We start from the raw sequence: 21,065 nt of genomic DNA, 5'->3' as shown, positions 1-21,065 counted from the left end.
AGCATACCAAACTTTCCAGTGAATCATCCAATGTTCTCTTAAACAAAGATCTCTTGAAATTTACAAATTTTACTTTAAATTTTACCTCTGCTATTCTAGGTCATTCAGCACTTCTATACACACCGATAGTTTACATATTGTATCTGGACCAAATAATGAGAAAATAAAAGTAATATCCTAAACTATCTTCAAGTTAAACACAGACAGTGAAATTAAGCACATTGGTATCTGGCAAGTATTTCAGGATTTTATTTCAATTTCATTGTAAGATTATTGACTGGACTCTCTGTTACATTTAATCCTATTATAAATCACTTCCAATAAAGATTTTCTCTTAGAAAAATGTGTAATTACTCAGGATGGCATTTACGGACCTGGTCCAATGCCAAATAACATAAATGGGTATTAGATAAGGCGCTATAAAAGTGTGGAGAGTACAAAACTATGGAATGGATTTTCAGCATTTAATTTTTCAAGAGAAATTATCAGATTAAAAAAAGCACCTGAAGCACTGAAGGATTCTTGGACATCGGAAGAATTTTGTTCTCTCTCTCGCACATAAAAAGTGAGTGAAGTTGGTTTAAAATACTTAAATCCTGGTTTCTGGAGATTCTCCAAATAGCCATTTAACCTCTTAAGAGAGTTTTCATTGATTTCCTGTAGGAAAAAAAATACAAACCACTGTAAGTATTACATTTTGCCTGCTTTCTCAACATAGTCTATTTTTAAATAAACATGCTAACAATGTTAGTTTAATAACCATAATAAAAGTTTCAAAATATTACATATAGTTCACAATTCCATGAAAAACAGTGTATTCATAACAAAAAAGCAAATGACTAATTTTATTAAAAATTGTTTTCATTGCAAGAAATGATGGTAAAAAAAGTAAACAGAAGTTAAAGCATGTATCTGCCAAAACAGGTCAAAAATTAAATTGAATTAAAAGTATAAAGGTCATTCTTTGTCCAATACTGCCCATTTCTAAGATAGCAATAGGTTTAAGAAAATAAAATTGAGAGTTGTGTTAGTTCTATGTTTTGTATGGTTTAAGACTCCAGATTGTCAGAGCAAGCAAAAAAGGCTGATCAATTAGTTTGGGGATACACACTGTACAAATTATGAGAATTTGCTGGACATTATCTTGTTAAAGATGTACTTTCCTAATCACCAATATTAAGCATTATAATTCTATAAACAGTAGGCCAAACATTGATAGTATAAAAACTAAACTAATAAAATACTTCCATTCTTCATAGACTATAAACATGAAAACACCACTAGAAACAAAAATTTATTTTTTACCCTCTCTCTGGGATGCTGGCCAAAGAAATCTGGATGCACAGCAAAATAGAAAGGTCTGAGAGCATTGACGGCTTCAGCCCCTGACAAACCTCTTGCCTGAAGAACCCACTGTAGCAATATTTTCTCCAGACACAACCTAACAAGGTAATAAAAGCTTTATGTATTACAGTAACCACTGATGATATGATATAAACAACATAAAAGAACTGTTACCAAAATGGTGCAAAAACTCATATGAACTGCATTCACTTAAAACCAAGCCAGTAGAAAGCTGGATTTTGTCCCATGGGATCTACAAAATCCCATTTAACCAGAGTATGCTTATAGTGTTTCATCAATGGTTGATACTTATGATTAGTGGCATTCAAAAAGTGGTATTTGGAGAAGGTAATGGACATATGTTAAATGCTCATACATGAAATTCTCCACACAAATACCTCTTTTAAAGATTGGCGATTAGAACAGTCAGAGGTATGGAGGGCTGCCAATGCCCATAACTTAAAGGTTCAAAAGTAGCTAGAAGCTTAATATTTCTAAAGCACTCTTCATCCAAGAATAGCAGAGTGCTACAAAACAAATTATTAGGTCTGGGTTAAAAAATAAACATACTTTAACACAGAAACGGCATCCCTTGTTCACTTCTGAAAACCACATGTCCATGGTTATTTTTAAACCTGAGCAAACTTAGTTAGCTTTCCAAGCATATTCTTATATAGAAGACAAAATGATGAAAGGAGGTAGCCTGGAGTGAAAGAAAATAAGTTTGTTACTTGAAAATGAGAGTGCTAAAAGTAAGGATAGATGCAAGAATAGGGAGAAGAAGAGGGATGTTGACAGATTTAATTTCAGTCATAAGTGAAGAAGATTGTTTAAAGTAAGATTTGAAGACCAGGAGCGTTTGGGTGAAGAAATTCTAGACAGAAAGCACAAGTTAAAGGTTAAGCTTCAACTGTGGAAAGTTAAAGTAAAGAGTTAGTTCAAGGTTGTAAGAGCAAGTACTGGGCAAAGAGCAAACAGAAATCTCTAAAGGCAAAGACACACTAAATATCAGGATTACAATTCTGAACTGATCTGAAAACTAACACGAGGCAATAAGTATGATATGGTTCCATTTCCTGGAGTGGAATTGTTATATAACCACAACACTCTTGGTCTCCCCAGAAGGATCTCAGGAGGCAGAATTAAAGTAAGGGCAAGTTCGGGCAAAATGACAAGAGAACTGATTTGCATGGCAGATAAGAGAAATAAGAGGAAAAGGCAAATTCTGGGTAAAAAGATCACTAAGTTTCTGACCATAGTACAAAGTTAATGTCCTGGTTATTGTGTTAAATGAAGAATGCATACTTATAAATACCAAGGCCAGAGTATAAAAGGTAAATATTTAACAGTGTAATTTTTTCTGACTGATCTCACACACTAGGCTAATTAATTTGCCAGAAGTCATTTTTCCTTCCATTAGTATTCACACTCAGTTTGAAACTAAGACTAATACCACTTCAGTTCTGTTCAGAAGTAAAACACTTTAATTTATGCAGTGTCTTTCTTTTAAACTATAGAAAAAACTTACTTCACAAATAAATCACACAATTACAGTATGGTCAGAAGTTGATTAAATCAAGACAGGCAAAGAAAAGAAAGAAAAGCAGCAGAGTTTCATATCCTTAGCATAGAAATGATGACGATATAAAAATAATAAGACTGCCTTATAAAACTCCATTCACCTGATTTCCTGGGATGAATAATTCTGCTGGCAAATAAACTGTGTGTATTCTCTTACCCTATAAAAGAAGATGGCTAACATTTTGGCAGTATTTTTTGGGAATGGGGAAAAGTTGGGTAGGAGAATATGCGCCTGAATTGAGATAATTATCTTGATAATTTTGCAAGGCTCAAAATAAGATGTCCAAAAGGCTGACCAATCAATCAAGTTTTAGTGCAGTCACCAAAAGCCTTTGCAAACAAACACCGTAGTTAGTCACAACAGTTAATTCAAATTTAATGAGAGACTGGGTAAAACCATCATCAATAAACCCAAGACAGACAATCAAATAATGTTTTACAAGCCAAGACCTGTGCAAATATGGATGTTCTGAAATATCAAATAACATAAAAGAGTAAGTCATTGCAATATGAATTTAACCACGAGATGGCTTGGTCTTTGGGAGACAAATCATTTCTTTTCCAAAATAATTAAACAGTGAGTCAGATAAAAAAAGACTGCATATATTCCTAACATTTTAGAGAGTTGTCTTCAAATCTCCTTTACATCACTTGGGCAGATTCATTCATATGAATCCCTTTCCATCCAGCAATTAAAACTAAGCCAGATGTCAAGAGTCTCACATGCATGTCTAAATTTTAACAATTTTTAAAACAAGTGTTGAGTTCTCAGGTTGAGATAAGTACCCTAATTATCTGGTTTGTCAGTATTTCTAACCATTTAGTCAGAGCTTAAATTCTCCGCAAATATTTCCCAGGGAATGACTCTGGGGCTCCTGTAGGTTTAAAAATATTTACCCAAAGCTTTGGATGGTTCCAGCTGAATTTAAGCCCTGCCTTTAGTTAACATCAAGATAACTGATGAGGCTGATAAAAACAGGTAAGTGAATATTTAAGATTTAAATGAACTTACAGGGCTTGAAGAATCCACCTGACCATGATAGGCACAAAGTGTTCTCTGGCATATATGGGGAGACCTTGTAGTTATGAAAATAATCTTTGAAATGTGAATCAAATGTAAACAAAAGCCTTGTACTGGCTGACAGAAAATGCTACCATCTCCTTCTGTTACTCTTACTTTAGCCAAGACATAGAGTGAAATTACCAAGACTGGTCAGCTCAATCACTGTTATTAAGGAAAGGACAATGGCAAAAGTTATCCCCTCCCATACACAGCTTCTTTTCAGTAACCAGAAGTCTCTGAGGCAGTAAGAGGAAGATTTTTCCCTTCTAGATGTTCCTAAGTGCTTTACATTTAATCAAACTAGAAGTCCCAGAAAAGAAAGAACCTGAAAAAAGATGCATTACTACTCATTCAAGAATACCAGCACCCTATCTCTTCATATTTGCTTGGCAAGAGGTCTAGTCTTCCAACACCTTACCTGTTCTCATATTTAAAAATTACCTATGGCTAACATGCAAGTTTCTCCTCATAACTTTTTTCTTTTACTGAACACGTGTCTTGAGATATTAACATCTTGGACAAACATGATTTGTAGGAGGAAAAATGACTAATGCAAAAAAAAAAAATCTATTTTGAACTTTCTGAAAGGAAAAACAGTCACAGACCATAATTAACCTGTGCATCAGAATGAAGAATATACACAGAAAAGATGAAAATAGATCTTTCAAGTATCCCAAAACTGTATGGTCTAATTAAGAAATGTAATTAATTTTGAGAAAATATGTAAAGAAAGTGTCCATGGCTTCCTGCTCAAGGAGTGATCAATTTTCCCCCAAATCACATTCAGATCAAGAAGATAAGAGACACAAATTCATGATCAAAAGCGAAATCATTACCAGCCAGAGATGGGCAGCCTGACTCTTGTGAAAGATATTATCTAACAAAATATCGACTAACAAGATGTTAGGCAATAGGATTACAAGACAGAATTACTTATGAAATAATACCCTGTTGAAGATTTGTGAATAAAAACCTATTAAACTTAACTTTTTTATAACTTTCACATTGAAGATCTTCGTTAAAAGTAATTTACTTTACCTTACTGTTCACTTTATCTGTAATGCTAAATTTTACTAGCATGAGAATTCAATTATGTTTTGTATATTTATTTTTCACTTTGTCATGTCACTTTCTTTTAGGAAATAAAACCATTTTTAAACCTATGTTCCATTCAGCCTGCATCTGACCACTTTCCTCCATTGTATGGCTGAAAATGCATTGCCACTACTGTGGTAAAACTGTCAAAGGCCACATGGCTAACCAATGACTGATTTAGAGAAAAACTGAAAAACATTAAACTTCCAGCTCTTAAATACAAAGTTAAAAGGTAAATTAATTTTCCAATCAGTCTTACCTCCTCACAGCCCCCAAATGGCAAAACATCTCACTGCTTATGCTCAAGTCAAATTTCAGGCTCCTGCTAGATCACTTAAAGAATACAAAAGTAAAGTATATTTAATGATTGTGTCCGTGTGTATTTCCCCCTTTTAATTCTCTAAAAAATTGTTTTACAAGTAACAGTAGTAATGTGGATTTTCTTAAATGATCAACACAAGATTTGGTTTTACATAAAGTTGCTTTTATATTTTAAGCTACAGGAAAAAGGTATCCTTTAATAAGTTATTTGATCAAATATATACTCTTTATTTACTTAGGTAGATTTGAACTGCCACTATCTATTTGAAAATCTTAAAATGAATCATTTAAAGATACTCCAGTTTCTGAGGAATATGGCTTTAAAAAAATCCTTTGAAATATTTAAAGTGTTTTCCAGTTTGCTTGTTAATGTTTCTGTTGTTCTCAGCACAGGAGAAATTGATTGGCTACACAAGGGAAACAGTGAAATTGACTATGCACAAAGTGCTTTCAAATCTACAAAACAAAACAAAAAAACAGAGCAAAAAAGTTTTTCACTCACACTTCTTCCAGTTACCTTAAGTGCCACAATTAAAGTAAAATTTTTTTAAATAAAAAGTAATTTTCAAGTTAGTTATGTCCCTTGAAAACAAGAAGCAGACACAAAACCAATAAAAGGAAATACTTTTCCAAATAATGTATAATTAGACATGAAATGCACTGCCACAAGGTACCATTGAGGCAAAAAGCTTAACAGAATTCAGAAAGAGATTAGCAATTTTTGTGTAATAACAAGAGAATCTACAAACGCAGCAGTAAAATATTATTAAAGCTAATGTTTGAAAGAAAGTTGACATAATACAGGTTGAACCTCACTAACCTGGGACTCTCTGGTTCAGCAACTGGACCATGAATGTTCCTTGACCAGAGAGTCCTGGTGGAGGGCCAGAGGAAGGAGCCCTGAGGGGGCTGAGAGCCCAGCTGTGCTGGCTGCATGGGGGGCTGGTGTGTGTGTGGGGGACAAGCTTGGGTTATGGAGAGATTACAAGTATTGGTTTAAAATAGTTCATGAGATGCAGTGTACATAACCAGCAATGTCCCAGATTAAGATGTATGAATTTTCAAAGTGTCAGTGAATAAGCTGTCTTGACCCACCACCCAGAGCATACAGAGTCAAAATCAGTGGAGATAGATACATGGGTGGAGTGGATCTGTCAGTGTTTTGTGGGTCTCTGTAGAAAACAGTGTCTGTCAGGGAAGGAAGTGGGTTATTTTCCTGAATGTGTCCCTGATACAAAGCCTGCATTTCAGGGCAGGAGCCTGTGTGTAACTGTTAATGGTAACCAACAAGCCCAGGCTTTTGGAATACTGCATACATTTAGGCTGTGTCTACACTGGCCACTCATTCTTGCGCAAGTAAACTGACATTGTACTATAGAAAATCAGGGTTTCTTGCACGAGAACTCTGATGTTCCCTCTCAGGAAGAAGCCCTCTTGCACAAGAGCTCTTCCAGAAGAGACCAGTGTAGACAGGCAACATGAATTTCTTGGGCAAGAAGCCCCTATGGTTAAAATGGCCATCTGAGCTTTCTTGCGCAAGAGCGTCTACACTGCCATGGATGCTCTTGCACAGGGGTTCCCAAATTTTCTGACACAGGGACCAGTAAATCCATTCATGAACTTTTGGAGGACCAGTAATGTTCATTTGCATATTTGCATATTCATTAATCAAATGATGAATATTCAAATAAGTTGTTTCTGGTCCTCCCCCCCCCGTGCCAGCTTTAGCAAAGCTTTTGATATGGTCACCCACAATATTCTTGCCAGCAAGTTAAGGAATATGGATTGGATAAATGGACTGTAAGACAGACAGAAAACTGGTTAGACCAGGGTTTCCCAAACTTTTTACTTTAGTTGGAACCCTTTTTTTTCAGTACTGTTTTTTGCAGCCCAAAAACATAAACACATAAAAAACAAACTGAGAAAATACCATACATATAACATGTCTGGTATTTTCTCATTAGGTAAGTTTTATTATTACTAGATGTATCAGTTTGTAGTTTCGAACTGCCTGGCTGGTAAATGTGCTCAGGCTGCATGAGTGTGTCTACCAGCCAGACAGTTTGCAACTACTCGAGAAGGGGTGTGGGGAGAGAGGGGGGACAAAAGAATCTCTGGGCCGGACTAACTTGTGCTTTGCAGGGAGGGGAATGGGGGCAGCGCCCCAAGATCTACATATGGCTGGGTCAGTCCCACTCCCCGCAGGCCGATTCATTCCTCCCCCCTGCTCCCTCCGCTGTGCCTCTGGCCAGCCCCACTTCCACCAACCCCCTCCCGGGCAGCCAGTTCTCCCCGCTTCTCCTCCCTATCTCCCTTGGCCAGCCCCGCTGCCCGCGTCCAGCCCTCCTTCCGGCGGCTGCTTCTCCCCCCCTCCCTACATCTTCCCAGCCAGCTCCCTGCCCCCAACCTCGTGCCCCCCGGCAGCCCTGCTTCCACCGGCTCCCCAATTTCCCCAGCCCAGCCCGATTCCCCCGTCCAGTGCTGCTTCCGGTGGCGGGCTCTCCCCACTTCCTCTTCCCCCCCCTCACATCCCCTAGCTAGGACTCTGCCAGGAACTGGAACATCCGGCTGCAGACTCCGCCCAGGCCGGCAGAGGGCTTAGGGGACCCGGCACCACACGGGCACTCCGAGAGCGCAGAATACCCCGGCAACCACTCTGAGGCCCGGTAGTTTTTTCCTGCGGCCCGGTACTGGGCCGCAGCCCATAGTTTGAGAAACGCTGTTCTTGCACAAAAGCACATCTCTTGTGCAAAAGCACATGCCAGTGTAGATGCTCTCTTGTGGAAGAGTTTTTGCACAAGAACTTTTCCACAAAAGAGTTTTTGTGCAAGCTGCAAATATAGATGTAGCCTTAGAGTCTAACACCTTCTTGTGTCAAGTAAAAGTGTATGTGCTAACATGTATATAGCCCAGGGTGGGCAATAATTTTTGAAGGGGGACCACTTCACAAATTTCAGAAGTGTCTGAGGACCGACCTGGAAGGGACAGGGCGCCAGGTGGAAGGTGCAGGGTTTAGAGCTACCTTACCGGGAGCTTTGCTTGGCCTGGAGTCCCTGCCCCCTGACTTCTAGCCAATGGAAGGGACCTGAAGCAGAGGGAAGGATGCTGGGGGCTATCCTCCTCCTAGCATTGTCTGCGGTGCAGGTTTAGATTTCATACAACAGGGCTCACAGCTCCTGGTCCCCACTGCTAACCTGGGCTATGTCTACACTCATGGCTTCTTGCGCAAGAAGTCTTTCGCAAGAAAACATCCACACTGCCATGTGCGCGCTGTGCTTTTGCGCAAGAGCTCCCATGGCAGTGTGGACGCTCTCTTGCGAAAGAAAGCTCCGACGGCCATTTTAGCCATAGGGCTTTCTTGCGCAAGAAATCCCTGCCGAGTGTACACATTGCCCTCTTGCGCAAGAGTTCCTGTGCAAGAGGGCTTCCACCTGTTAAAGAGCATAACTCTTGCTCAAGAAGCCCTCTCTTACCATGCCGTAATGTAAATTTCCTTGCGCAAGAGTGAGTGGGCAGTGCAGATGCTCTGCGGATTCTTGCGCGAGAATGGCCATACTTGCACAAGAAACCTCAAGTGTAGACATAGCCCTGTTGTCTGGCAGCTGCCCGGCAGGCAGAAGCCCTTTGAATAGAAACAGTTGAAAGGGCTCATGTCTCTGGGCAGCTCTTAGGCAACAGGCCATTGGGGCATAGCAGTGAGCTCTTTTATTGCTTCTGTTTAAAGGGCTTGCACCTGCTGGGTAGCTGCTAGGAAATGCAGCCACGCAGCAGGTGAATCTCTGGCTTGCTAGCAACACTCTAGAGGCACTGGGAGCTGCAAGCCCTTTTAAGTGCTTCTATTTAAAGGGCTGGTACCTTCCCTGGACCTGTCAGGCAATGCATTGCTTCGCAGTTGTGGGAACACAAGAGCCCTTTAAATAGAAACAGCTGAAATGGCTGGCAGCTTCCCATGCCTCTAACATGTTGCCAGAGATGAGCAATCCCTTTCAGCTGTTTCTATTTAAAGGGCTCCGGTGTTCTGCACAGCTGCTAAGCAACGCTGCCTGTAGGGCCCAGGGAAGGCACCAGCTCTTTAAATAGAAGCGCTTAAAAGAGCTCACAGCTCCCCATGCCTCTAATGCATTGCTTCGAAGAAAGAGACACAAGCTCTTTTAAAGGGCTTGTGCCTGTGCCTTCATTGCACTTTTCAGGCAGCATTGCCTAGCAGCTGTGGGAACAGGAGAGCCCTTAAAATAGAAACAGCTGAAAGGGATCAGGCATCTCTGGCAAACGTGCTAGAGGTGAGTGGAGTTCCATGCACTTTCATCTGTTTCTATTTAAAGGGCTCTCCTGTTCCCACGGCTACTAGGCAACATGCTGCCTGACAGGCACAGGGAAGGTGCCACCTCTTTAAATAGAAGCGCTTGAAAGGGCTTGCAGCTCCCCATGTTGCTAGGGAGACAGAGATGCAAGCCCTTTCAACTGTTTCTATTGAAAGGGCTTGTGCCTTCCTTGCAGCTGCTAGGCAAGGTGTGGGGAAGACGCAAACCCTTTAAATAGAAGCAGTTAGACAGGTTTGCACCCCTCTCCTGCTCCGAAGCAACCTGCTAGGGGTTGTGGCCTGGAACTGCCCTGCAGGCCAGATCAAAGCCCTAGGTTTGGCCTGCTGAAAGGCTTTTGCCTACCCCAATATAGCCTCCTTTTTCCTTTGGTAAGGCACAAAGTAGTTCACTATAACTGGCAGTCCCCACTCAAGGGAAGCTGCAGTGTGTAAGTAGTCAGTATTGTTCCTCACATTAACTGAGCACTTGATTATTGAGAGCATTTCCCAGCAGCTGCTGTCTGGAATGTTCAGCAGTTTACTATATATATCAATGTTAGTAGGAATGAACAGGCAGAAGCTGAAGAAGCTTAAACTAGGGATGTTAAAATGTGTTTAGTTAAGTAATCATGTAAAACAGAGGCAGCAGCATAGGGTGGGTGGATTTCCCTAATTTGCCAGATTGCTACATGGTTACTTCAACAAGAATGTATACAGAATGAACTAAACAAACATTCATATGAGCATTCATATAAACATTTTAACTACAACACAGTTTAGAGCCCTGGGTGGCGGGTAATGTAGGCAAGGAAAGATGTTGTTTTCCCAAAACTGCCCATGTGCCCAACACACAGGAGGGCTGGGACTGCAGCACTGCTGGGATGGTGAGACTAAGGAGTCTTGGATCCAGTTTGTGGGGAGGGGGGAAGACGGGAAAGGAGCCTTAGGCAGATGGGATGGGGCTGGGATTTGCCTTCCCCTGCTGGGTGTTCAACCACACCCATGGTTAGAACACAACACTAGAACTGGTTGTGTTACTTTTAAAATGTACTCGCATCTTTTTGAATGTTTTGTATTTTATACTGCACTGAATTTCCCTTAGGCAGAAAAAAGTATCTCGTGAAACACCCAGCAAATTCTATCTCCAGACTGAAAAAACGGTTTGAAATCTAAAATGTGAATCTTTAGCTCTATGCAAGAGAGAATGAATCTGGGCCGATTTGTCAATAGGAAAATGTAAAATACACCATGTTGAAATCTACATTAACAAGTGACTAAACATTTGCTGCCTCAGACACCTGGTAGGCTTACTGTATGGCTACGTCTACACTGGCCCCTTTTCCGGAAGGGGCATGTAAATTTCACTAGTCGTCGTAGGGAAATCCGCGGGGGATTTAAATATCCCCCGCGGTATTTAAATAAAAATGTCCGCCGCTTTTTTCCGGCTTTTAAAAAAGCCGGAAAAGAGCGTCTAGACTGGCCCCGATCATCCGGAAAAAGTGCCCTTTTCCGGAGGCTCTTATTCCTCTTATTACTTTGAAGTAGGAATAAGAGCCTCCGGAAAAGGGCACTTTTTCCGGAGGATCGGGGCCAGTCTAGACGCTCTTTTCCGGCTTTTTTAAAAGCCGGAAAAAAGCGGCGGACATTTTTATTTAAATGCCGCGGGGGATATTTAAATCCCCCGCGGATTTCCCTACGACGACTAGTGAAATTTACATGCCCCTTCCGGAAAAGGGGCCAGTGTAGACGTAGCCTATGTATTTTTGTACCCTGAACCCCTTACTCCATTAATCTGAAGAAGTGGGGTGTGCCCATGAAAGCTCATGATACCATCTACATTTTGTTAGTCTCCAAGGTGCTGAAGAACTATCTGTTGGTTTTTAAGTTTTTACTGTATTATGTGATAGATCTGAGATGCACTCAATCTTACAGCAGCTCCAAATCAAAACCTCTTGTTTGAGGCAGGACGGGAAGAGTTTTAGACTGGCTTCCCGATGGACAGGATGCACGTTCATTGATGGCTTGCACACACCTAATAGGGGTGAGGTCTCCAAAACACAGCACAGGCCAAGTGTCTTCCGACTCTTGACCATCCACAGGGTTTAAGGACAGAGGGCACCACCCAGCCTGACCTCTTGTATAACACAGGCCACCAACACCCCTCAGCACCAACCCCAAGTATTACAGCCAGAGGCATCCTGCTTCAAAAGCCTTTTAAGACTGCACTTGAAAGAAAAATCCTCTGAACTGTTATTCATGCTTAAATTCGACACTTTACACGTGAGTCTGAATAAACAATCTAATTACCTTACCCATTACAAAGATAGCTTCCCCAATTATCACCTCTAATATCATTAGCCCACAGACCTCTCCCCCCCCATCCCTCTTCTGTTATGAAAAGGACAAATCAAATTTCAGATGTGTTCATTTTTTTTAATTGTATCCTTTGGTATATATGGCTGTGACTATTTTCTTCCACTATTTGATCTGAGGAAGTGGGTCTGGCCCATGAAAGCTCATCATCTAATAAACCATCTTGTTAGTCTTTAAAGTGCTACATAGTCCTGGTTTTTGTTTCAGCCAGAGGGAGGGTCTGTATTCAGAGCCCGGCCAGAGAACCCAAGACCCGCGAAGGGCGCCAGACACAGCTTAGCCCTCCCAGGGGGCTACTACGTGTTCTAGCCCCAGCCTCTCTGCGGGTGCCCCGCACAACACCGCGACTACAACCCGGACCCCGCGCAAAGGGCCGCCTCAGCGAGCGGCGGGGGCTCCATGTGCCTCACGGCGGCAGCAGCGAGATCCCGCGGGAAGTTTTAAACGCGTCACGTGGAAGCCGGTCCCCGTCGCGGCCCGTCAGCGCGTTCAACCGCCAGCTCCCGGCCAAGGACGGTCCCGCCGGGCAGCTGGGGCGCGAGTGCTCCCTCGAGCGAGGCAGGGTCACAAGCACCTGCCGCCAGGCCGCGTCACAACTCACAGCCCCGCCCCTTACCTCAGGGTCGGGACAGCAGCCCCTCCCCCTGCCTGCCGGGGCTCGGTCCCCATGGCGGCGCGCGAGGGGGGAGGGTTAGAGGGGGGGAAGGTGGCACAGGGACACCCCCACTTGAGAGGGTGGAGGAGGAGCTGCCTGAGGGGCGGGGTCTCGTCGCCGTCACTTTCCCACCTCCCGAACAGGCGCCTCCGGCTCGCGCAATGACCCGTCTTCGCGCGCCGCGGCGCAGCCACGTCATCTTGCGCTCCTCCTCGCGCTCCTCCTCGCACGCGAGCGCGAGGGAGAAGGAGCGCGCGCACTCGCGCAACTTCCCACCGCACCGTCAAAGCAGCCGCGCATGCGTGACAGCCGTGTCCCCGCGCCAGCGAGGTCGTTTCGCGGCGGCAGAACGTAGAAGCCCAGGGTGCGCGGCCCGGCTCAGGCTGGCGAACGGCTTCCTCCCCGCGCAGCGCGCGTGATTTGGGCCACGCGGAAGGGGCCGGCGTCTACCTGCCGAGCAAGGCAGCGCGTGTGCAACGCGGGGGCGAAGCCCCTGCCAGCCCACGGCCTGGGACACGCGCTCCTGCTGCTGCCGCAGCTTCTGCGGGGCTTGAGGAGCGGGGGCCTGGCAACGCCTCCTGCCCCGCGCTGCTTTCTCTCGCCGAGACTGTGCGTTGCCGGGGAACGCAATTCCCAAGCAGTTGCTGTTTGTTGACGCGCAAGCGAATGGGACACATTGTGTTCCTTTTAAGTCAGCCCCGAAATTGCCAGGCGCTGCCATAGCCCTAGTGAGCCAAACGCACGTCTCAGCATTTCAAACCAGAGGTTACTGAGCACTTTGCATAGCCGACAGCGGTGTTTGGGATTCAGTGTGAAGGACCGAAATATAATTGTATGCAGTAGTAATAGGCACTCAATAAAGCCCATAACTATTACCTAGGATTGGCAAATTTATTTTGGTAATTTTGATGGATTTTTAAAATTTAATATTTTAATCCATTTAAATTTTTAGTTGTGGGAAACTAGGGAGAGGGTCAAAGTATTTAAAGACATGGCTAAAATTAAAAAAACTTAAAACTTAACCATTAAAATGTCACCACAGGTATATCTGTACAAAGTAAATATGTTTAAATCTCTAATAGCATTTTTCTTGGCTGATCTGTAACAATGGCGAGGCATCTCCCAGGCAGGTTGAGCATTGAAAGATGCAAGCGGACGGGCTGGCTGGAAGAGACGGGTACAGGGTGTTGGCATTTCTAGCCCCCCCCTTCCCCAGGGAGGAGGTGCTGGGAGCGCTGGGGAATTATGGAAAGTGCTTTGTATTCATCTGTCAGTGTGAAAAGTGATTTGCATATATTTGCATGCAAGTACACTTAAGTTGCAGCCTTCAGCATGTGCTGTATCATTGAGGTCCCTGGGGCTTCCAAAGTTGAGTAGCCCTGATACAGTATTTCCATGCCTAGTGTTACCTATGTTCTTGATATATTGCCTTCCATCTTGTAATTTTGAATGTTAGCATTTTACATCCACTTTACAGAAATGTATAATTGCATATAGAAGCAAGATGATAGAAAAATCTGGCCTAGATTTACATTCTGAAAATCTTGAGTTTAAATCACTACTGCTAGTTATCTAGAATTTCTCATTCTAAATGCATGTAGGACAAGAAAGTAAAATTCCTAAAATGAGAAATCACTACTATCATCAAAGAGAAATATGGCAAATGCAAGGAGTAATCAATCAAGCAATAGTGCAGTGACATCCTCAGCATCAGAATTTTGAGTCCTAGAGACCTTAGGCAATAGCCTGCTAGAAACCAAACTGTTATAAAGCTGCTAGTCCTAGGGATGTAAAATCCTGTTATAGTCCCAGACTGGTTAAACATATTGTTTAACTTGTTAACCAATTAAAAGGGGGTGAATAAGGGAGATGCTCCCCCTTGCTGCTGAGCTGGAATGCCTCCTTCCCTCCCAGCCAGAGCAGACTCTGCTGTGCTCCCCCCCTACTCCTTCCCTCCCTTTCTCTCCCACCCCGTTGCAGGCAGGGGCTGCACTGGCCAGGATCCTGACTGCAGTGCATCCAGGCCCACTGTGAACAAAAGCTCTATGACAGGCCAGGGTGCCTCACAGACAAGAGCTAGTTTGACTGGGACACCGGAGCAACACCTGAAACAGCCCTGTATCCGCAGCAGTAAGCTGCTTCAGCCTTGGGTGAGGCTTGAAGGTTAACTGGTTAGATCTTCCTATCCCTAGAATGGAAGGGTTGCTAGGGTCCTCTTTGTGACATTCCAAACAAGGCTAGTTCTCTGGAATTGTAGCACGCTAGCACATTCGTTACACTGGACGGTGGCCAAGTTAGCATGTTGATCACAGCTAAGCTCCAGCACTGAAGCAATCTGAATCCAGTAGTTCAACTGGAGAGGACACTCGAGGGTGAGAGGATTTTGGAGTGACTTAAATCCTTGGAGTAGGCCGAGAGGCTATATTGTGGGAACTCTGTAACCTCCCACTTTAAATCTGTTCAAATAGCTAATACATGAGAATTTGGGAAGGAGAACAGATAATACTTCAAAGAGGCATTAAATTAATAAAATTGCAGCCTTCCCTGCCAGTTAAATACATGCATTTGCATGTCCTGATTACTAACTTCCACACCATGTGTCTCTTTATATTAGCTAAGAAATTTCAGATCCATCTACTACTCCATAAAAATCTAGCCTTTTAAAAGAGAACAGCACATAGAGGGAAAGTGGAGTATGTCCTGTTTGGGGCTGAAAAATGAAATCGTCCTTTTAATAAATTATATCTACCAATGTGAGATTATGTAACCTCATGAATTGCAGCCCAAGTTTTATTAATAGGATTTGGATTAATTTGTTAGTAACCTGTTGAGAATGGCCTTTGGAGAATCTGTAACTAACTTTTTTATATATTGTAATAAATCCAATTTAAAACTTTGTACTGCCTTACCACTGTTTAAAGTTAGGTGTGTGTATCTGTAAAAGTGTGAATGTGGGTGCGTGTAAAGGAATCAGTCCCAGAAACCAGCATGTCTAGATGACCAGCTGCTAGCACCACTCTCAGGGCCAAAGAATAATGCAGGCAGGCCCTGCAAAAGAACTAAAAAAAAAAAAGGCAAAAGCCTCATCAAGAAATGACAATGTCCCATCTGCCATCAACTGATAACTCATGGTCATACAGCTCTGGGCGACACTAGGGAGTTATTTTGAAATAAGCGGAGTGTCCACACTACCAAGCCTGTTATTTTGAAATAGGCTGGTTATTTTGAAATCTGTACTCCTGCTTTCCTTGGGGAAAAAGCTTATTTCAAAAGAGTTATTTTGAGAATTATTTCAAATTTAGCTATTTCAAAATAATTTCCTAGTGTAGACATGTCCACAGGCTCTGTCTACATTCGTGGCTTCTTGGGCCAGAAATATGCCAATGAGGCTAAGCATAGACTATCGCCAAGCCTCATTTGCATACCTAATAAGTCACCATTTTTGCAGAAGAGACTCTTGCGTCAGAAGGAGCTGTCTACACTGCCCCTTCTTGCGCAACAAAAACCCTCTTGCGCAATGCCATTATGCTGATTACTTTTCAGGAAGAACGGCATTGCGCAAGAGGGTTTTAGTTGCGCAAGAAGGAGCAGCGTAGACAGCTCCTTCTGGCGCAAGAGCCTCTTCTGCAAAAATGGCAGCTCATTAGGTATGCAAATGTGGCTCGGCAATATTCCACGCTTAGCCTCATTTGTATATTTCTCGTGCAAGAAGCCACGAGTGTAGACATAGCCACAGTGTCCTGAGGCAGTGGGACAGGACAGGCTTTATGGACTAAAATATATAACGGTGGGTGCAAAACCAGAATTGGGTCATTCAGTTCTATAATCATCCTCCAGAAGCATCAGTGCACACTGACACGACCTGGCTTGCCTCCTGATGTCTAGGCCAGTATTTCTCAACCTTTTTTAATAAAGTACCCCTTTTCAAAATAAAATAAAATAAAAATATATATAAGTACCCCCAGTACCTACAGTTTTCAGACACACACAATTTTTTCTACCATTACAACTCATTTGTTTAAACAACTTAATTGTAGTCAGGTGGGTGATGAAATTTTTGGGTGTAAAAAGTAGAAAAATAATAAAACACTGTAAAACTTAGAACAAAAATTCAGTTTTCTTCACATTTCAGTTGTGTTGATGTACCTCCCAGACTTCTCTCGAGTACCCCTGAAGGTACTTGGACCACTAGTTGAAAAACACTGGTCTAGACCACTTGGCCAATGGCATAATATGAGCAACTGAGACTGGTAATTATATCCCATCTGTAGAACTGTGTGTGTGATGAATAATTTTAGTAGCTATGGATAATAAATTAATTATGCCTCCACAATAAACTCAACGTATTGCCTTATCCCCCTAAGACAGGCATGTCCAAAGTCCGGCCCGCGGGCCAATTGCGGCCCGTGTTCCGGTTTAATACGGCCCCCCGGGTAATTTGGCAATATCTATCTTTTATGGCCCCCAACGAATCCATATGTATTGAGATGAATACATTGTAAAATCTCAGTTAATGTCAGTTGGTCTAAATCAGTTATAAATATATTTGGACACAACATGTATACTTGGTGTTATGTTCCTGTTCATATTTTTTGAACTTAAAAGTTGACAGACAACCTTTATTACCAATAATATGTAATGTACTTTACAATGTTCCTGACATATATTTCAGCTTCCTGGATTTTTTTTTTCATCTGGCCTTCAGATATGAAAGGCAGAGTGATTTAACACCTGTTTAGATTTGTCATCCATGTGACAAAATGAAAAGTATGCCATTTGCAATAAAATTTGCATAAAATAGTTAATTTGCATTTAATTTTAATGGTTCAAAGAATGTCAGGCAAAATGGTCGGCCCTCACGCATGTTCACTTCATCAAATCTGGCCCTCTTTGAAAAAAGTTTGGACACCCCTGCCCTAAGATTATGCTAGTTCTATTACACAAGTATAACACTGTGTCCCATCTAAAAAATATTTATGACCAGGGTTCTACAAATAATGCAAACTACTCACCCATGACGAGTAGATTGCAACCCAGAAGAGCTGGGTTCGGGTGATCTGTGCATGTGCAGATCGCCGGACAGCGCGGCTGGCAAGCAGGGCTTGCCGCACTTCGGCGAGCCCTGTTTATGACCATAGAGAGGCCAAAGATCATTAACCTCACTGAACAAGATTGGTTGGGAATTAAAAGGGATCATTCATCTGTATTAAGAGAAGTGTGTCTGCTCAGAGGTGCCATATTCCAGTGTTCCTTGTAAGTGTGCACTTGTGTGCCCACTCAGCAGAGATTCCAATGCCACCCTGCTCATTAGCAGAGCACTTACAGCTGGGTTTGTGTTTCTCCTGCTGGTGCACATTTGAACATGTGTTGGTGCATATAACATTTATTCTGAACATGCATGGAAAAAATTAGAGGGAACATTGCCTCTGAGTACTTTATTAGTTCAAAAGTTATCAAGCAGTGAAAAAGGCATTATTCTAGAAAGTCCTATCCATAATGTGCCCAATTAAAATGCAAGGGGATATCTAACATAAGGGAACTAACTTTAGCAACAACCTATGATGGGGGAGGATTGAGATAGTTGAGCTATTGTGTATAGAGTTCCCTCTGTTTCTGAAATTTCATGACCATTCAATGCTATTTTATTCCCACTGTCTTTGGCCGTTGCTCTGCATCTTCCAGGTCTTTCTGGACTTTGCCTAGAGATACAGGTAGGAGAGGATCTATTTTTTTATGTAGGAAACTACTAAGCCTTTAATTAGAGCAGGTTATCTAAAATTACTTCTGAAGCTGAACTAGATTGCATTTTATTTGATAAACTTGTGAATATAAGGTTGAAGCAGTTAAAAATTAACAGGAGGTTAAAATATATGCTGTAAATCAGGAGTGGGGAACCTTTTTTGGATCAAGGGGCCCACTGAAAACCACAAAAAAATCAGTCAGTGGTTGCACAAGTGAGAAACCCCCACCCCACCCCACCCAAACCCTCACTGACATGGCCCCTAACTGAGAAGGAGAAAGACACTTCCCACATTCCCCTTGCACACCAGAACTTAGTGGGGTCCAGGCTAGTAGATTTTGTGTGCTCCAGTCCCAGTCCCTCAGTAGGCGCGGGCTCCCCAGTGCTAGGAGGGGCGCCCTGAGCCTCAGGAGCTGGATCCAGATAAGCATCCCCCTGGACCTGAGGTTCTCCACCCCAGCTGTAAATCAACGAAAGGATAGATGTCTCACACTGAAAACATCAGAACTGCAAATAATCAGTGCATGCCCATTATCAGTTAAAATATAGAGGTGTCTAGGTCAGGGAAAAGACCACTCACCACATTGTCAAACAAGATTTTTCAAAACCATAAAAGAGTCCCGAATAAACGACTTTTGGTCTATATGCTTATGTTCCATGTAATTTAAGCAGAAGTTTTCTTACAGGAATTTCTCCAACAATACATGTGTCTAGCTATGTTTGAATGGATTGGATCAAACAGAACTGTCTAATCTCTTAAATTTAGAAGCTTGATAGGCAACTAAGAAAAATGGCAGTTTGTATTTTAGAAAAAATGACAAGGCAGATAAGAAAGGGAGGTGTTGTTTCTATTGGATGTCTGGCACCAGTTGGGAAAGAGGCAAGCTGTGAGCTCTGTTTTACTCAATTTTGTTCATTATATATATATTGTTACTTTAGCTTCCCAACTCACTCCCACTTCAGCTGGGTGCTTTGTCCATCTGTTGTGTCCTGTCTGACGAGTAGACTGCAAGAACTCTGAGACAGTTTTATTAATTGTTTGCACAATGGCTATAGGATTCTTAGTAGCATAATTCAAATAAATAGCAATTAGTGGTTTAAAAATAGTCAAAAGAAAAAAAATATAGCTCTTCCAAAAAAGTAGCATAGATATTCTGAAGAACAAAAACAAATGAAAATCTATTATGCTTCTTATTTCTCAGCTGGAAAAAGTTAATGGTCAACTGGCAGTTGTAGAGGATATTCAACCATACTCACAAGAATTTCTGAAGTCAGTTACTGGATTCTACAGTGACTTTAGTGAGATAATCTATGCAATTATACTTGCCTCAAAAAGAAATTAATGCTGTTCCTATGTTATTTCTGAAAATTTACCCAAACATTCAAAAATAGATTAAGATTTGAAACCTTATCAAATCCAAGGGTTTACTCTTACAATGATTCAATAACAGTCTGAACACAAAGGGAACTATCTATTGATTTTTATTATTTTCAACAATGATTATTGTAACTACCAGTATTCAAAAAAAAGTCTTTACCAACTAATGGCTTACTGAAAAGCCAGACCTTTCCAGCCCATTTCATATTCTCCTTCAACCATTTTAGAGCAGAATTATGTTCCAAACTGTAAACTTGTTCCATATTAACATTCATTGTCATGTGCTTAAGAGAAAGCTTTGGATTAGATATATGAGCAGCTTGAATCAGTCTTTCAACTGCTGCTTGATAGTCTTCTTTACTCTGTGCTTTTTGTTCTTCAGATCTGCAAGAAAGTTTTCACATGCACAAAAATAATGGAACACAAACAGTAAGAAACATCATTCATAGATGGTTTTCATTTATTAGCATTAAGATGATTAAAACAGTAAAAAAAACCCCTTAGTATCATATTTCCTAATGCAAATACTGTGAACTGCTAGGCTCTGATAACTATTTTAAAATAATGGTGTTTTGTAGAATCAACATCCCAGTGACAAACGAGTCATGTGCTTCCTCAACAGCATACTATCAAGTGGAAAAATTAGAATCTAATGGTAGAGCATGTTAGGCGCTGACCTGGCAAGAATCTGGGCATACCTTTGACTGCTGTGGGATTACATTTCAACATACATAAAGGATGCGATTAACTCCTTGAAGGATATGGGCCTTATTTATTATAACCTACAAGAAGAGTTACAGTAGGACTGACTTGAATCTGGCTATCTAGTTGGGGATATAATGTATTACACCACAAACTATAGCTTTTTTTAAAAAATGAGTTGGCCCCCAGTAGCAGATTTTGTTCTACTTCTCAATAATGGAGTTTCTGCTTAGGACGCTCCTTTTCCTTCTCTCTCAGGGAACATCACCTATGAGCTATAAATGACTGGCACTTTGTCCTCAGCTATCAACCTGCCCTCACTAACCAAGGACTGTTATATTATTCCTCCAAAAAAAACTGCAAAAATAAGCTAAAATACATATAAATTGAGGAATTTTAATAGAAAATTATAGTTATATAAAAGTCTTCAAGTCTTTAGCTCAATACCAGAGGCAATACATTTCTTAAGTGGGAATGCACAGACACCCTCAGTGAAGAAGGATGATTCCTTGA

General features: G+C 41.8%; 2 protein-coding genes and 1 long non-coding RNA gene across 11 annotated transcripts in view; 1 reads left to right on the top strand and 2 right to left on the bottom strand.

The window, feature by feature from the left end:
* TCAIM (T cell activation inhibitor, mitochondrial) overlaps positions 1-13,337 on the bottom strand; it is a 49,373-nt gene extending 36,036 nt beyond the window's left edge. Inside the window, exons 1-4 of one of the 4 annotated variants that reach the window (XM_006134291.5) lie at positions 13,183-13,337; positions 5,343-5,416; positions 1,306-1,441; positions 504-657 (exon numbers count right to left, since the gene is read on the bottom strand). In XM_006134291.5, coding sequence (XP_006134353.3) covers positions 504-657; positions 1,306-1,441; positions 5,343-5,371 — 319 coding nt within the window. In that variant the 5' untranslated portion in view covers positions 5,372-5,416; positions 13,183-13,337. Of the gene's footprint in view, positions 1-503; positions 658-1,305; positions 1,442-5,342; positions 5,417-12,487; positions 12,670-12,693; positions 13,121-13,182 lie in introns of those variants that run through there. The other 3 variants (XM_006134290.5, XM_006134292.5, XM_089776609.1) reach the window with 3 other exon arrangements.
* Positions 13,338-14,828: 1,491 nt separating this feature from the next.
* LOC142827289 (uncharacterized) lies at positions 14,829-20,607 on the top strand. Its single transcript, XR_012901929.2, has 5 exons — positions 14,829-15,104; positions 18,415-18,443; positions 19,675-19,771; positions 20,233-20,279; positions 20,429-20,607. It is a non-coding gene; the product is annotated as an uncharacterized LOC142827289 (long non-coding RNA).
* The window catches only part of TOPAZ1 (testis and ovary specific TOPAZ 1), a 130,275-nt gene continuing 129,148 nt past the window's right edge, over positions 19,939-21,065 (bottom strand). For all 6 annotated transcript variants that reach the window (XM_025190288.3, XM_025190286.3, XM_025190283.3 and 3 more), the window contains one exon: positions 19,939-20,234. In XM_025190288.3, coding sequence (XP_025046073.3) covers positions 19,964-20,234 — 271 coding nt within the window. In that variant the 3' untranslated portion in view covers positions 19,939-19,963. The remainder of the gene's footprint in view (positions 20,235-21,065) is intronic.

Source organism: Pelodiscus sinensis, chromosome 2 (genome assembly GCF_052426305.1).
Source record: "Pelodiscus sinensis isolate ZL-2025 chromosome 2, ASM5242630v1, whole genome shotgun sequence".
Taxonomy (NCBI): domain Eukaryota; kingdom Metazoa; phylum Chordata; order Testudines; family Trionychidae; genus Pelodiscus; species Pelodiscus sinensis.
Note: the sequence above shows the minus strand (reverse complement) of the source record. Positions and strands in the feature narration are given on the sequence as shown.